Genomic DNA, 18,369 nt, shown 5'->3' with positions numbered 1-18,369 from the left:
AGGCTTGGTAATGTATCTTCTTGTCAGCTCTAGAAGGCGATCCTTTCTATGTTTCAAGCGGTCGATCCTCATGCATCATAATCGGCGGGATTTTGCACAAAGCAACGGCCGGCCGAACAGTGCTTTGGCAAGGTGCTGTATTCGATTAAGGCTACGCTGACGAACACCACGAGACAAATTATTTTGTTGTACGTTTTGTTCAGAGGCCTAACTGTAGGCTAACCAAAAAAAAGCGCCAACGACAAAAGCTTAAAACACAAAAGACCCGATTGCCTGAAGAATCCATGTTTTACATTTCTTCAAGTTGACGCTCACCATGAACTGTATTGTAGAATTCGTCACAGCATCTTCACAGGATAAGCCGATTGTGTGGTACTTGTCGAATCATTTTGACACGGGCTAACAAGCATGTCATTTAGCCTTCAATGGCAACTTGTTAGTGTTGGGCCAAACCGTTTAAAAAACTTAAGAGTTCATCAATTTCAGAGGTTCCGTTCCATTTCCTTCCGATATAATGTCCTTGCATGCTACATTCATTATTCTAAGAAGATGTCCAAACATGACCCTGAAAACATCCATCGAGCTAGAAACTGGTCTGAGTGGTCCATCTCTTTCCAACACTATGCTTGACAGGGACAGTTGGGCCCAACTCATCAAGTCATCATGAAAATGAACGAATGAAGAAGAAGAAGAAGAAGATGTATAAAAAAAATCATTTGTATTCAAGCATCTCTGTAACCCAATCCGCGTATTGCCATATTGCTGCCCATTTTTCCGTTTGCTGCTCATCTAGCAAAAGTTAAGACGCATTATAAATCAGTGTTTTCAATATCAATAATATCCACTTATTAGTCCAAAACAACCAAGATGGTCAGCACCGAATCGTCACAGTCATTTAAACAATCTGAAGAGACAATCAAAACAGATTGAAGGGAAGACAAATATTATGTGGGTTTTTTCACAGAAAAACAAACACCAAAATCAAAGCTTAAATTGCGCTATTTGTCCAATGCCCAAGAGACTGTAGCATCGATGCCTACGAAACGATTTCCTGCCATAGTTCCAAAGCCTTGTGTACGACAATTAATAATACCGTGGATCTCAAGAAATCATCTTGCTATGAAAGAAGCTGATTGGTCTCAATGCAAGATAAAGCCTACGGCCCCAGGGCAAGGCTTTTGATCTGTTCTGCATTCAAGGACTGCACCTGGCGCAGGATTTTTTTCTTCTGCAAAAGAAGCTTTTGGTGGTAGGCCTATACTGACAAAAGGGCCCGAGGCGTAACTCCGGCATTTTTTTTTCTAAAATGATTGAAAATGTGTTGGGATACACTTCAGGAAATTGAACTTAGCGTATGTGTGATGTACACGGCGAAAAAACAACTTTCCTCGCATGGGCGTCGCCAGGATTTTTTTCGGGGGGGGGGCAAAGCATTTCCAACCCCCCCAAATATCCTTGTACTTTCTCTAGCATATTCACAATTTATCATTTTTTTAATCATTATCATTGTCGAGGGTGGGCGGGAGACATTAACCCAACCCACCCCCATTGACAACCCCGCAGACGCCCATTAAATTTTTGTTAAATGTGTATTAAATTAATAGCAAATATGACTTCACACCTCTTTTTTATTTTATTTTTTTGCTCTTTTTTTTCTTTTCAGGGGTGGGGGGGGGGGGGGGGGGCAGGCGCCCCCTTACCCCATCCTGGCGACGCCCATGTTTCTTCGTTCCCAGCGATCTTGACTACGGTCGATCTGTTAGCCATATCGCTTGATTAATCGCCTTTTAATCCGCGGTCCGTCCGGTTTTTCTTCTTCAGTTTTTAGCTTTAAAATAAATTATCTCTATTCAAGGCGTTCAATCAGATTTTATTTTACCCGGGTAACCCCATCAGTTATCTAAGAACTGTTCTCTATGGGGGCCCGGGATTACAACACCGAAACAATACTTATTCCAGGACAACAAAAACTTGTTAGCCATTAAAATATACGTACATTTATTAAAAATGAATATTAAACATAATGGTACATACACATAGACAACATTACAACATGTATAGGATTGCAAGACCCCATTTGTATTAACAAAACTGAACAAGCTTAATAAAGCTGGCCCCAGACTATTTTGGTCTTAGACCAAAATAGTCCTTAAAGGGGTTCACGTAGTGTCATTTCTGCAAGTTCCAAATTCAGCCTATCCAATGTTTGTGGTGGGATTAACCTCTATAATACGTAATAATGCATTTATACATGTATACGGGCCACGTTGCCATGCTCGACGCAGTAACTTGGTCTAAGGGATTCGTCGACAACGCCCATCTTGCAACCTCGTCCCTGGTACTTTCTTTATTTCCAACCTCGTTTCCAATAGTAAACCCTGGATAGGAAACTTTCTTCCTGTATCCTGATTCGATACCGCAATTGGCTAGTCAAGGTTTATATCGTGTACTTGGTGTTATTATTTTCAACGTGCATTACGTGTTTGCACGATCATTGTAATCATAACGCCCACGCCTTCTCAATAATACTCATTTCCTTTCCAATTTGCTCATATTGATATGAAATGTGAAACTGCATATTGGCTGGATAAGATTTTAACACTTTCACTTGGAAAACGATTGTGTTTTCATAACTCACGGCGCGACGAATTGATTCTGTTTTTACCCCAGACACCGCATACAAAAACAAACGCAAATGTAACGCACAGGCAGGCACCAGACTATTCCTCATTTTGCATACGTATTCAAAAAGTTTGCACAGTATGCAAATGATCCAACACCAGGATGAGAGAGCAGGTAATGGTGGGCGCGTACTGCTTGACACCCTGGGGACGAGGTTGCCCATCCTGTTATTTACATCTTTGTATTAAGTTCTTCTACATGTGTTTAATTTCATTAATATATTATTTAGACCCGGATTCTGTTTCACGATTTTCCCCCCCTTGTCTTTGATGATGCCGGTACGGTGTTATAGATAGCACTTATGTTTACGTTACATACGTAGTGTGAACATTCCTTTGTTTTTGTGTAATTAAGAAAAACCTTCTATGATTCTTTTTTTATGATTCCCTTGAGTGTTTCTCTTCATTTTGCTACGGATAAACCTAACCCCAAAATGCCTCTTAACCTGTTTTCCAGAGAGGGGGAAACACTGTGTGGACTTGGGCAAGTCCACACAACGTCGCTGCTACATTGTTTATGTGGACCTCTTTTGTTCGGAAGTCCACACAGTGAATGCTTGTACAACAAAAGTCATCTGGGTCATTTTTTTGGCCAAGATGAGACTTGACCAAGTCTAATTCACAGGTGACAGTGAATCAGTCAGTGAGATAGGTATCTCTGTGACCAGCAAGTGTTCACGATATCGAAGAAGAATCATATGAAATTTTCCAATACAACCCTGAATGCAAACTGAATGCTGGTGTTTTAATGGGAATCTTCCAATGTTTGAGAGGGAATTATATTCAACCGACTAAGGAAAACTACATACCTGCAAAGAAAGTCATTGCACTGAATATTTCGAGGTTTTTTTCATTAAACGTTACATTGCCTTAAAAAGTACACTGTAGGCCATATACCCGTGCCAGTTGTTTTGGAATTGTTGCTCTTCAAAACAGATTGGTGCATGCACCGTGGACGCATACCCTCGTTTTGTTGGCCGATTTGAATTCACATGTACTATAAGCTCGGTCCAGTTGTGGACATGGCGTAAGAAATTATGCCTGAACATGTAGAAGGCGTTATAACGAACGGTAGGTATATAGTGGTTCGAGATTTTGCCGTGTTGTTTTAACCATTGCTGGGTTCTCTACGAACACAGCTCTGCATCCATTCAACGAGATATGGCACGAGCTAGAGCATTCTCGTCAGAGTTAGATAAATACATGCATCACTTCACCAGAGCGGGGGAAGGGCGAAGGGAGCGAAAGGCAGCGCTATGGTTGAAGGGGGTAAGATAATACTCGACTCCGCACTTCTAGTGGGTACCGGTAGTTTCTCGTTTCTGGCCCTGCCAGTTTCTAACTGAATTTGTCGTGACAAGGGGCAGAATCGCCTAATATGCTAAAAACAAAACCAAATTTTAAACTGACTTTATAGTTTAGATGTTTTCCCTTCGAATCTGCTGACCTGTAGAATATCTGTCCGGTTGTCAGTTTCGGACGCTTGGTGGCAGCACAAGTGTAAGTTTTGGACGCTTGGTGGTAGCACAAAAGTCATTCCACGGAGTTCACTGAACTGATCATGCATAACGGACCTCTGGGCGGACAGGACCATTATAGCGGGGCAGATAGGGGAAATATTGTTGGGAACGGTTCAGTTCAGTTCAGCTCAGTTCAATTGTGCCTTTGACGATACAAGCGTGACATTTGGCACACAGTCAGATTATGTCTTAAGAAAGATATTTGGCTATAGGCCCATCGCACATTTGTCCTTTGAAAACATGTAGAATAATAAGCAATTTTCAAAGTTTTCAAAATGGCTGCCATTGCTTGTTATTCTACCTATATATTTTTCAAAGGACAAATCTGCGATGGCCCTATAGCCAAATATCTTTCTCATGACATACTCTGACTGTGCGCCAGATGCCATGCTTGTACCATTAAATGCACAATCCCATCACCTATCTGCCGTACTTTTATATATGTTGGCACCAAGTGCATTGTGTGCAGCACACATAAAGCGAATGAAGAACCATTTAGTTCTGCTGCAAACAATAACTAGTTTGTGAAAAAAACCCATTAAATATCTTAATTATCTGGTTTATCTATTTTAGATATTAAAATTGAATTCTCGTTTATAAATCACGTGTTCCTTTTTTCTTACTAACGCCCAACATTTTAAGGTGTTTCTGAAATTCATTCAGCAATTCCAGAATGAGCGAATTCAATAGCATAACCAGAATTTACTGCGTTAAATATTCCTCTAATAGTGAGCTTGTTGTGCTGCACATTCACGTACGCCCAATTGCATGGTATTCACGAATCGATTGAATTGTAACAAATTGAAGGGAATTTAAGTAGATGTTATGCCCAAATATATACGAAAACGAAAGCATGGCGCATCAATGATTTGCTTGTTGCTATGCTCCTCAAGGGTTGTGATCAGGGGTTTTTACAAACTTTTATTTTCCATCGAAGGAGTAAACATGATTTCCCACCTGTTGCAACGGACTGCTGTCATGAAAATACCTCCGATGAGTGTCTTACGAATTCGATTGAACATCCAATAAATGAACTCTTAGTTTGAGTCTTCTGACCTACATAAACCCCAGGGACACAAAAAATAATCCGGCGAGCTATTTCGGGACCATCTGCGCCTATATATGGAACTAAATCCAGTGTTTTGAGGCGAGCAAGTCACTTGATGACGTCAATGGCGTATTGGATGTTAGCCCGGCCGTGATCGCACCGCTGTGTGTATTGTCACAGGGCGTATAGCAGTACGATTGATTGGTTTGCTGGCGGGAGGCAGGGGCCGGAGCTGTTTTGGCGCGCGCACGTGTCAACCTCAGCTTCTAATCACTTAAGATGCAAGTCCTTGAAAGATTCGAGATGCCCCAACAGGGAGAGCCAACTAAAGGTGGTAGAAGCAAGGATGTTCAGAGGTTGATGAGGGCAAACCAACCACACGAGTTATGGGTTAATGACAAATGAGGTAGTTGAGCTTTGTGCCTCAATCTTTTGAGAAATGCAGCAGTAAACAAGGGGGAAAATCTCCAATTAGTCAAAGCTGCTTACATCATTAGGAAGGTGGTTGTCCCTCCGTAAAGTTTGTCTCATGAACATAATGCCCTCCCACTGCAGTTTAATTTGATGACAACAGATATTTATTACTAAGCGATGATTTCTGCAGGTAATTTTACTCTGCTTGACGTTAAGGTACTAACAACCAATCTTGTTTTCGAAAGGACAGAAATATTGGCAATGTAGGTTTTGAATTATTGTCAGAGGTTCTTTTGTTATGAGTCCGTGGATTGTGATGATGATCAAATTATTCCACTGAATATGTGCGTTTAGTCATCATTGCAGCAAAGAATTTGGTTAACCAGCATTTGAAAGGCCGTTTGAAAGTGACATGAAAGACCTTCATAAAAGGAGAAAGATGCGAACACCAAAGTGATTAAATGCATGTGCTGCGTGCCTGGATAAGCGCGCGTTGTGATTGCCAATGGAGAGACTTCACACGAAGACAATTCCATCTCAACGATTATCAGTCCCGTCAGCTCTTGACTACAGCCTGAGCATTCGTACATCGCAAACACATCCCCCTGGGCCTCAAGACAAATATTAACCCCGGGTTGCCATGGGTAACCAAGAAAGAGCAAAAAGTCAAGAGCTCTTCAGTGTCACTAACTCGCGCTGAATTTTCTCGATTGGCGGCGCTGTGCACAGTGAGATATGGCCTGGGTTTTGGTAATACATAATGTGGCTAGCATTATGGAGACGCATATCGAGATAAAGTGCAATGTAAGGCAGAGCTGAATTCAAGCACAGATTGATAGGGGAAAAGCAGTAGTTGTATATTTAAATTATGGAGCATTACGCCATAATGTCACTTGAATGGGTAACATAAAATTCTCTACCAGACACATGTAAGACTGTTAGTCAGTAACATAGACGCCTTCGTCTAAACTAAGAATATTTACTTTAATAGCCACTGCACAGTAAGTTAAAGGTAATAACAAGAAGAAGAACGATGCGAAAAACAGATGGCTCTTTTCTTTTTTCACTATTTGGTGTTTTCTGGACCAGAAACATTTCAAATATTTTACTTTTATCTTTAAAAGTCTTGTATTTTTAATACAATTTTATCATTGGTTATACGCAAGCACAGATAACTGGACAGATGTTTTATAAAGCGGTATAAAGCGGTATAGGCCACCGTGTGAAAACAAATTGGCCATAAATATGACATTACTGTGAGCCCTCGTGAAACTGTTAGCCAATGCTGAAACAACTCGAAAACACTCAGAGAGCGCACACGTACCCCGCCAAGACTAAACAATGTCCCGCCATTACACACAGCACCAATGCACAAATGTGGTTTCTAATCAAATCCTTAAACTGAAACATTTTGTAGTGTACATGTGCCTATGGGACTTATTGAATTGAAAGTTAGTTAAAATATTAATTTTTGGAACTTGCGAAGAGAAATGAAAGCAAGGAAATATATAATGAATTCCAGTCTGCTGCAATGAATGAGTTACCGTCTGTCATTAAACATTCCTTTATGTTTAAAGCCATATTTAAAAAAGAAAAAATGACAGTAAAATAAGGCTGCATTGTGCCAGCATAAAAAGTCTGGCGCCTTTCTATTCAACAGTTAACAATTAATGAAATGCATTCAGGGAACACGACAAAAATGGCCAGCTCGTGAATAAGGCCCATGTTGGTCTACCGTTCCTCTCCCCCATTGTATATAATGGTTTAGTCCATTGACCTGTGTGGTTAGATTAGGTGGGTGATAAGATATACAGGGTGGCCGGGTTGGTGCCACGCACAAGAAGCTGGTCACACAGGGTGCAATTTTCCATATGATGGGTGAAAAATCCTTTAAGAATATCCTGCATCCAGACGCAGATCCAGATCACTTCCAAAATATATTCGATTTGTATTTGTACCAAGGACTACCCCAAAAGTTTAATGAAAATCCGTCCATAACTTTTTGAGTTATCTTGTTAACAGACAAACCAACGCCGGTGAAAACAGAACCTCCTTGTCGGAACTAATTACGTTGGGTTTTAATCATAGGCCTACTCGCAGACGTATGTTAAGTTTGTTTCTAAAAATGATTAAAAAAAACCTCGTTCTTAATAAATCATCTTGTTGTAACACCTTTTCCATGTACAAAATACCAATAGCTGAAAAGGAGAGGTTGTTTGCTAAAGATTCAGCGGAGCATGCATACCCAAAATGAGTTGCCTGAGACAATAATACGTGCACTTAGTTCTTCTCTGGGCATTGTGCCATCGGACTTCGTTGTACCAATTCCACTTGAACGACCCAGAGCAACAGAAAATGCCAACTTATTGCTGAAGGCAATCCGCATTATTTCTGCCGTCTGATCATATCACTGTTCACGTTCTGCAGGTGATATATAGAGAAGGAATATGGGTCTGTGAGGCTGGCCGATTTGTGCCAGGAAGATTTGTATCACGGTGGTAAAATAATATCCATCGGTGTATATATAAATGGAGAATCAATCCCAGAACAATCCATTCCTTCCATGTTGTATGAGTAAACACGTCTGCCTTGTCTTACAGGTAATAAACAACATTCGCAAACATCATAAGACAAAACTACCAGAATCATAATAATACTTGGCTGCAAATGAATAATAGTCTCAAGCAGCCTGTGAAATCATTGCCTGGTGCGTTATCATTTTCAAGACGTGGAATTTTGTATCAACGTCCAACGATGGTCGACCGACCATCGTCAGAAAACACTGACTTTTTACACATCCGTGAAGGGTGCAAGCCATCTAGTCTGGTACCCTGCCCTGACAGGTCCCCGACGTCTATAAAATGCTCTGTTTCAGACTACAAGAAAAGCTTTCTTTTCTTGGTTTTTCCAGCATATGAACACAAAACTTGAAACAGGCCAGTGAATCAATATTTGCTATAAAGTACTAACCCCCAAATCCATCCATTTCTGAAAATTACAGCAACAGCAATTGAATATTATCTTTAATTTTGCCGGGAATTTAATATATCTTGCTTTGATAACAAAAAAATAGGCAAAAACAAACAAACATACAAACAAACAACAAACAAACACCCCAGCACCCCAACAGCCTAGTCCCGTTTTATTCCACAGAAAAGTTGTCATTAACAACGTCAATCATCTTTTTCAAAATTTGGTGGGTACTTAGCACTATTTTTGAAGCTTAATACTATAGGGGAAAAGGGTTTCCAGAAGAACTTTGCCAATTTTGTTTGAAACCCAAATCTTTTGATTTAAATGTCACTGCATGATATCTTCTTTTTTTTCCAAATCGCAATTGAATGAAATATTTCTCCGTAATCGCGAGGAAATGACGGGCAGTGCAAACCACACATAGACCAGCAGAATAGCAATGGCACGTGAGTGGCAAGGGAAGTGTTCCTTTAAGCTGGCTTCGATTTGAATAGTTTAAAAGAAAGCCGTTTTCCCAATTACTTTGACGCACAGTAAAGCGTGTGATTACATCAAACACTGAGGGTTTAACCAACCGTTGATCTGAGCTGTCCGCAGCAATGTATGGCACCGGCTCGCTTTCGGAGTAGTCAGCGGCGTCTGTAAGTCGACAGAGCTCTAACTTTATATGCATACAAATGAAGTTAGGGTAACCAGTTGCATTGCAGCTGCGCGGACTATGGGGTCTGAAACTGAACAAGGTGCTTCAGCCTTTCAGATGACGGTGAGCGTAACTTGAAAAAGATTAGGGTTTTTTGTCTGTATCTTTGTCTAGTTGGCTAAGAATTTTCACACTTCATCTTGATACTTATGCGTCGCATTAAACATGTAGACGGATCAACCAATCGACAAGCAATGCAAACGAAGTCTAGTTGATGCTACTTTATTCAAACTGGCAAATTGACAATTAGTTGTGCATCTATTTCTTACTGGAAATACTGTATCCCCGATTGATTACAAACCAGCATGTAGTTCTTCTTGCTTGTTATTATGCTGCTTGTTCAATCATAGATGGTGTACTTGGGGTGACATTTGTTTTTGCTCGCTGACCCCGTTTACCTTATATCAGACAAGGCAAGTCTAGTAAAGCTGGTCCCAGAGCGCCGCACAACACTCTGTTCAATCCATTCACAACGGCTATTCACCGGAGTGCATTTTGCCTACATTCAATGGGCCGGATTCAGCCCATTCATTGGCGTAAGGGGGTAAGTTTATTCCAAACTGTCGGGCCAAGCAAGTGAGACTTTAGAGCAAGTCTAAGTAACAAGTGACAGTCAGTCAGTCAGTCAGTCTGTCAGTCGGTCGGTCGGGGAGTCAGTTAGCCAGTCAGTCAGCTGGCTACCACAAAGATGACTACGGGGTAGTCCTCTAGCACAAGCAACAATTTAGAACTTTGACAAATACACATTCAAATATTTTTTCATTCGTGTGTTGTTAATTATTGCTAACACATTTTAATTTTCAAAAAATTATTCCCCAATTTTTGCTTGTCGGAGTATAGACAATTCCAATTAAACCTACCGTACAAAAAACACATCACCCGCTACACGCAGTACATATGCTCGTCAACTGCTGCAGTTCGCTCGTTTCGAAAGTCATTAAAATGTCACCTATGCCAAGGTTGAACTGCAAATCACAAAGCGAGAAATTTCAATCAATATTAGTATGCAGCTTCGGTAAACGGGGAAGGAAATCGCCGTCTTGTTGGTGCACTTCGCTGGCTTCAAATACAAGCTGACAAGGTTGAGGCGATGCATCGCGATGCATCGTTCGTTCAGCGATCAAAACAAGGAGAACTTCTGGTCCGTGGAATGTGCTTTATCGATCCCGTCACATCTTGGATAAGCAAGAGCGAATTCGTTAATGGTTTGGGGAATTCCGACACTTTCACTACACGCACAAAGTAATAAACGTGCACCCATGCATAAAATAATGCATGAATGTACATACGTTTACCGTGTAACAACTACATTACGCTTTCATACTGTTTTAAAACAAGTGCGAGTGCGCAATAAGCTCTTGCTGTCTTGCATGAACGTTTTTAACGAAATCTATCAAAATGATCCATGCCAAAGCTTAAAAATACGACGCCCAAAAATGCGACGCCGATGGCACATATGCAACACCATACTTTAGATTACCTATATTTATAGCGATTTGTGATAAGTACCACGTGACTATAACATTACTGCACATATTTTGCCTCCATTCACAAACTTTTCATGAACATCTTTCCAAATTGTTACAAACAACTTTTGTCAAGTATTTAATTTTTAGCTGTTTCGGTGACACACCGAAACAGCTCTTGTTTTCGTTAAGATTTCTTTTCTGATTGGCTTTTCCGCATAGTTGCGGAAAGCCTTTCTTTTTGTTCTCGTTGGTTTTTCCGCATAGTTGCGGAAAAGCCTTTCTTTTTGTTCCGATTTTTTCTTTCTTCCCCCATCTTTTTGTCGCCACAAAATCCCATAGACTTTGTACACGTCTTTTCGGCCCTCACTTTTGACATTAATCTCTGTCTTACATCATTCAAAGTCAACATACGCATAATCCCTATAGCAATAGACTTGACTCAAGTCGGAATTGCTCGAAGTCGGTATCTTAAAAAAACATCTCACAAATAATCACTTAGTTTACATCTTTCCAGAAGAAACTTCAGCAGGGGTTATTTAGCTCCACTGCGCATGTCTGTCATCACGCGAGGAGAAGGCGCGAGAAAGCTGGGGGACGTAATTGAATCGAATCGAAGTAGTAGCGTATGCAGTTCATACGGACTAGCTGGCCACAACGGCGGACCTCCGGTGTGGAAGGTCGTGGTCCCACGGGCGAAGGTGGAAGATGTCCTTAGACCGGCCCATGACAATAGGACTTCGGGCCACATGGGGATTGCCCGGACGGTCGCATGGTTGCGGCAGGCTCCCGTGTACTGAAGGGAAATGCGACGTCAGACGGTGGACTGCTGCCGAAAGTGCCACAAATGCGGATCCAAGAAGCCACCGCCGCGTCCTCTGAGAGCCCCACTCCAACAGAACGTGGTGGGGGCTCCAATGGAGCGCCTTGCAATCGACCTCACGGGTAGGCTTCCGAGGAAGAAGGCCGGGAATACGAGCATCATGGTGGTAGCCGACTACTTCACCAAGTGGGTAGAGGCATTCCCGATTTCTGACCAGACAGCAGAGACGGTTGCCTAGACGCTCGTCGAACAGGTCATTACGCGGTTCGGGACCCCTCTAGAGATCCACACGGATCAAGGGAGGGAATTCGAGGCTGGCCTGTTCCAAGGGGTGTGTAAGTTGCTCGACACTCACCGTTTCACCCTCAGTCAGATGGCATGGTGGAGCGCTTCAACCGCACGGTGAAGACCATGCTGAGCATGTTCGTTGACGAAAATCAGGACGACTGGGACGAACATCTCCCGTACGTGATGATGGCCTACCGTTCCTCTCAGCACGACAGCACTAAGTTTACCCCGAACATGCTCATGCTTTGCCGGGAGGTGGGACTTCCGCTGGATGTGGTGGTGGGCCTGCCGAAGGAACAGACAGCTGGTGTGGCAGTACATGGATGAATTAAGTGTGAAGATGGAACGAATTCGCCCGGCGCCGTTGTGGTTGTATACCCCCTTGAAGAAGGTGGGTCGCACACTGTTGTGTTCACAGTCTATTTGCATAGCGCCCTCTGGAGTAGAAATGTGTGGGCTGCGCCATGTTGGAATTGTACGAATAAAGTGTTACCTCGAATCTGAATTGCTCTCTCTCAGTACTGGATTTATAACCCATTTACACACCCTGGATATAACATTATTTGGCGACGAGGGAGGATAGATCATACTGAGAGTTCTTACAAGCCATGGCATCGATTCCACCGCCTCCATTCTTCCTCGTAACTCCGGGAACTCCGCCCGTTCCGTGGACTCAGTGGCGAGGTATGTTTGAAACTTACACTGTTGCATCAGCTGCAAATACGTATCCTGCCGTACGTAAACGTGCGTTGTTACTGCACTGCCTTGGCACTGAAGGTCAGCGTGTTTTCCATACGCTTCCACAAGAGAATGCAGGGGAAAATGAAGATGAATTTGATTCTGCTCTCCGGGTGCTTGACAGACATTTCAAACCCAAACTGAACGTGGTTGCTGAAAGATACAGATTTCGCAGACGTTCACAGTTGCCAGGGGAATCCGTTGATGATTACATCCGAGAGCTACGTGCCTTAGCATCATCGTGTAACTTTGGTAACATGACAGATGAGCTGATCAGGGATCAATTTATTGAGCGCACATACTCTACTCAGATTCGAGAGCGCCTACTGCTTGAACCAGATTTGACACTTACTGATGCAATTACAATTTCGCGTCAAGTCGAGTCGGCATTGCGTGAATCCAAGATCATCGGGGAGAATTCTAGCCATACTCCAGAGGCAGATGTACATGCAGTTACACACCGAAAACCCCGACAGCAAAATCGCAAACCACGCAAGCATCGCAACACTACAGGGCACCCTCCGCAACAATCGAGACCAGCACCGCTGCAGTCACAGATTTGCTACCGCTGTGGTGAACAATCGCACAAAGCAAATGATCCAAACTGCAAAGCCAAGTACGCTACATGCTCTAAATGTGGAAAAATAGGGCATTACGCACGTGTTTGCCGGTCTGGACAGAGATTTCAATCTACACGCAATCAGGTTCAGGGAGTGTTCACCAGTGATAATCCCGTTGCACCTCATCCAGACTATCAAGACTCCAATGTCTTGACCATTCAGCACATTGCACATGCTGATAGTGTCAAATGCTCCGTACTCCTTGGCCAATCCGTGCAACTCGCGATGACTGTTGATACTGGCGCTGCCGTGTCAATAATTCCTGCATCCACATTCGGAAAGTTCTTCGCACGTGAGGCATTGCAACCTTCAACAGCTAAACTCACTACTTACCTGCACGAACCGAGTACAGTACTGGGTACATTCCACACCACTGTTCGTCTTGCGAGTAATCCTGAGCGTTGTGTTCCTGCGCACATTTTCGTTGTACAGTCTGGCATCGCTATCATGGGACTAGACTTGATCCGACGCCTGGATATTACAATCACAGGTGGTAAGGTCATGCTCGTGAATGGGAACGACTCGAAACCTCCATCGTCAACTCCTCCAGCTCCGACTGCAACTACTCCATCCGACCAAACTTCAATGGACATGCGCAAACAATACCCCGAGCTCTTCAATGGGAAAGTTGGACTTGCAAAAAACTACGTACACAAAGTCAAAGTACGCCCATCCGTCCCTCCAATGCAGCAAAAACTCCGAAATTTGCCATTCTCGGTACGCGACGAAGTGGCAAATGAACTGAAACGTCTCGAAGACGCAGACATCATTGAGCGTATCGACGCCAGTGAATGGGTGTCACCACTGGTGGTCGCATACAAGAAATCCGGAAAGGTGAGACTTTGTGTGGATCTCCGCGAAGTCAACAAAGCAGTCGTTGTTGATAAGTATCCACTTCCAAACATTCAAGAACTACTAGGGGAACTCCATGGAGCTAGTGTTTTCAGCTCCCTTGACATGAATTCCGCGTACCATCAACTACTACTACATGAAGATTCGCGTGATCTCGAAGCCTTCATTACACATGTTGGTTTGTTCCGCTTCAAGCGCGTCTGTTTTGGATTGGCATCTGCACCGTCGGCTTTCCAAAAACTCATGTCGTGTGCTCTAAGTGGTCTTGCTGGAGTACAATGTTACCTAGACGACATTGTCATCTTCGGTCGCGATCAAAAGGACCATGATGCCAATCTCTCCGCAGTGCTGAACCGCCTTACAGAACTAGGTGTCACGCTGAACTATGACAAATGCCACTTCAATTTGTCAAACCTCCGCTTCTTGGGCCATACCGTTTCGTCCGAAGGCCTTACTCCAGATCCAACACACGTAGAGGCTCTACTAAATGCTCCAAAACCTACCGATCCATCTACACTCCGATCCTTCATGGGACTTGCGTCATACTACGCCAGATTTGTGCCAAATTACGCAAGCATGGTTGAACCACTCCGCGCACTCCTTCGCAAGGACACTCAGTTCATTTGGTCTGAGGCTGCTCAATCGTGCTTCGAGTTACTCAAACAGCACATTTCCAATGCTACTACACTTGCGCTGTTTGACCCCGATCTTCCTACCATCGTATCTACTGATGCTTCAGCTTACGGCATCGGTGCGGTACTCGCACAGATTAAGAACAATCACGAAGTTCCTATCGCGTTCGCTTCTCGCTCTCTTACAACTACGGAACGCAAATATTCAGTCAGCGAACGGGAAGCACTTGCATGCGTGTGGGCATGTGAGAAATGGTACAAGTACTTATGGGGCCGTCAGTTTACACTTCGAACTGATCATCAAGCTCTAACTACATTGCTGTCCACACGTGGCACTGGCCACAAACCAATGCGGATCGCCAGGTGGGCTGCTCGTCTGCTGAATTTCAACTACACTGTCGAATTTCGTGCTGGTGCGCACAATAGAGTGGCTGACGCTCTATCTAGACTGCCACTGCCTACTACAGTGCACGCAACCGAACATACTGATGATGAAATCATCGTCCAGTGGATTTCAGCACTACTTGTTGATGCTTCCGCTATCACCAAAGCTGACCTCCAAAGTGCTACAAGGACAGATACAATCCTTAAGTCCGTGTCGGAATACATCACATCCGGTTGGCCTGCTAAACAGCACATTACAACTGAACTACAACCCTACTTCAACCTCCAGGATGAACTTTCAGTTGCTGATGACTGTATTCTGCGAGGTGACCGTTTTGTCATACCTACTGCTCTACAGTCTAGCCTGATTACCATTGCGCACCAAGGACATCAGGGAATTGTACGCACCAAGCAACGACTTCGTGACTGCTATTGGTGGCCAGGTATGGGCAAACAGATAGAACACCAAGTTCGTCACTGCGCAGCTTGTCAAGTCAGTGACAAGACAGCATACATTCGCACTCCACCATTGCAACCAGTACCTCTTCCAGCTCATCCATGGCAAAAGATTGCCATTGACATTTGTGGTCCCTTTGAGCATGGTCCACAAAACTGCCGATTTGCAATCGTCTTGATGGACTACTACAGTAAGTGGCCAGAGGTCGCGTTTGCCGCTGATGCCACTTCACATTCCGTCTGCTCCATGCTTGATTCTATTTTTGCGAGGGAAGGGTTGCCTAACGAGTTGGTTTCTGACAATGGGAGCCAGTTCGTCTCCACAGAGTTCGAGTCTTATTTGATCCAGCGAGGAATTAAGCACATCCGCACTTCACTTTACCATCCGCAGGCAAACGGACTCGTCGAGCGATTTAATCGCGTTCTCAAACAAACTCTCCAAATCGCAACTCGCGAACACCGACCTTGGAAAACTGCAACGCTTGAGTTACTGACAGCATACAGATCCACCGCTCATGCAACTACAGGTAAATCGCCAGCAGAACTCTTGCACAGTCGCCGAATGACAACTACCCTGAACATTCGCCCTACAGAGATCAGCCAAGAAGAACCAGCTGATATTCGTGATCGCGTTCGCAGTACTCAGACAAAGTACAAGCGATACACAGACCAGAAGCGTGGTGCAGTACATCCGCGTTTCCGAACAGGAGACTATGTACGTGTTAAGAATCCTAGACATGTGCATAAGGGTTCAAATCGCTATGGACCTCCTCAACGCATCACACAGTCCAAGGGTCCATCCACTTACCAGCTTGAAGATGGCCGAACATGGAATGCAACACACCTTACCATGACTCATAAACTGCCAAACCAAATGCCTACGACTCCAAGACAACCAGCTACACCCAAACCACAGAACCGTCCTAAGAGACAAGTTAGACAGCCTACTTGGGTTAAAGATTACCATATGTAAATTGTGAAGTTCTGTTCATTCCATGTGCCAGTTAAACACACAAGTGTATGTGTTTAAGTAATTGAACTGTGATTTTCCTAATTTGATCTGTTGAACATTCCAAACATTCCAATGTCTCTGATTCCTCATTTTGTATTTTGATTCTTTGCAAATGATCCAAGTATGGTTTCAAAATGTAAGCTAGTTGCTCCTGTAATTACTCATACAGTTTCCTCATTTTTGAGAGGGGAGAATGTTGTGTTCACAGTCTATTTGCATAGCGCCCTCTGGAGTAGAAATGTGTGGGCTGCGCCATGTTGGAATTGTACGAATAAAGTGTTACCTCGAATCTGAATTGCTCTCTCTCAGTACTGGATTTATAACCCATTTACACACCCTGGATATAACACACACCCAAGCTGCAGCGCTGGTGGGAGGGTACCTTTGTGGTGGTAAGGAGGATAAATGACGTCACGTACCAGATACAGAGGTCTCCACGGGCCAAAGCAAAAGTAGTAGACTACAACCGACTAAAGCAATACCTGGGCGATGCCAAGGTGGATTGGTGGAGACGCGCAGCTCAGGGACCTTTGGGGGTGAAGGATCAAGCCTCGGAGGCAGGACTACCAACAACCCTTGACCGACGGGAGGTTATGCTTCCAGATCCAACAACCACTACTAACCCGGACGACCCACCAGCCGACGGGGGTGACCAGCGTACTAAATAGGACCCACCTCCGGCTCGGAGGGGGCGGGAGACATCACTGCTAGACACAACGGCGACGGCTGCCCCTTGTGAGCGGAGTGGTACAGGAACAGGATCCCGGACAGTAGCCAGTGAGACCGGGGAGGGAAGGAATGCCAGCCTCAAGTACAGTCACCAGGGGTGGTGGGCGAAAAATTGTTCGACCAAGCCGTTATTGCTTACAACTAACTGACTCGCCACTCTCTCCTTCTCCTTGCAGGATGGCTCCAGTGGTTTGCCTCAACTGCGGAAGGACCTTCGGCAGGAACCGGAGTCAGAACAGCAGACATCGATTCGGCCAGGCCGCAGGTAGAAGCCCCGGAACCCAGTCCCGACCGACGCTGGCGGAGGAGGGAATGCAGACAGAGTCCCCGGCGTCTATAGCGAGACCCCCATTCTACTGTGGAATGGGCGGACTCGAGTTCTTTCTGCAGGGTCCCAAGTGAGTTTTCCGGACGGAATCAGGCAACCAAGCGCCACAAGAGAGGCCCACACACATATGGAAGTTCTCCTCTGCGAGCACCATGGGGATGAGTGGTGCCTGGAACGGATGGCTCACGGTAATGACGCCGACGGCTCCCGTTGTGGCGGACGCGGGTGGTCCACACCTACGAGGTCCCTGGGCGTCTTCTTCAGACATACCAGGGACAGCAGTATGCCCAGTATTACGTGGACCCATCTGTGTCGAGTCTGCCCAACCCTCACTTGGGGGACTACTCCCGGGCAACTCCGCCTACACGCTACCCTTCCAATGTCCCTCAGGCCTTCTGGGACCAACTGTTGCGGCAGACAGAGGTACAACGAGGACCACCACCTGCCACAAGACCGGCCCTAACCATCTACGAACATTCTTTTCTTTTTGGTAGTTTTTGATTGTTTTTGTTGTTCTCATTTCTTTTCTAGCTTTCTTTGTATGAAGACCTGCAGGCGCTTCCCGGACCGGAGTCTCCCTGGTTGTCCGTTTGCCGATGCTCGCCGCCTTGATCGAGGACTAACAAGGGTCCTCGGAGGGGGCGGTGTGGCTTGGTGCACATGTCTCATACTTTTTTTTTACATTTCAGAGGAATCGGTGTTTGC

General features: G+C 44.4%; 1 protein-coding gene across 1 annotated transcript; it reads left to right on the top strand.

Annotated features, from left to right (window-relative positions):
• The first annotated feature begins 12,003 nt into the window (after positions 1 to 12,003).
• LOC119723189 (uncharacterized protein K02A2.6-like) lies at positions 12,004 to 17,676 on the top strand. The gene is made up of 4 exons (XM_038193749.1): positions 12,004 to 12,220; positions 12,721 to 16,529; positions 16,967 to 17,264; positions 17,513 to 17,676. The coding sequence occupies exons 1-4, from the start codon at positions 12,004 to 12,006 to the stop codon at positions 17,674 to 17,676; spliced, it is 4,488 nt and encodes a 1,495-aa protein (XP_038049677.1).
• The last annotated feature ends 693 nt before the right edge of the window (positions 17,677 to 18,369 follow it).

This window comes from Patiria miniata, unplaced genomic scaffold, assembly GCF_015706575.1.
Source record: "Patiria miniata isolate m_02_andy unplaced genomic scaffold, ASM1570657v1 HiC_scaffold_16, whole genome shotgun sequence".
Classification (NCBI taxonomy): domain Eukaryota; kingdom Metazoa; phylum Echinodermata; class Asteroidea; order Valvatida; family Asterinidae; genus Patiria; species Patiria miniata.
This window is presented reverse-complemented; position numbering and strand designations above follow the sequence as displayed.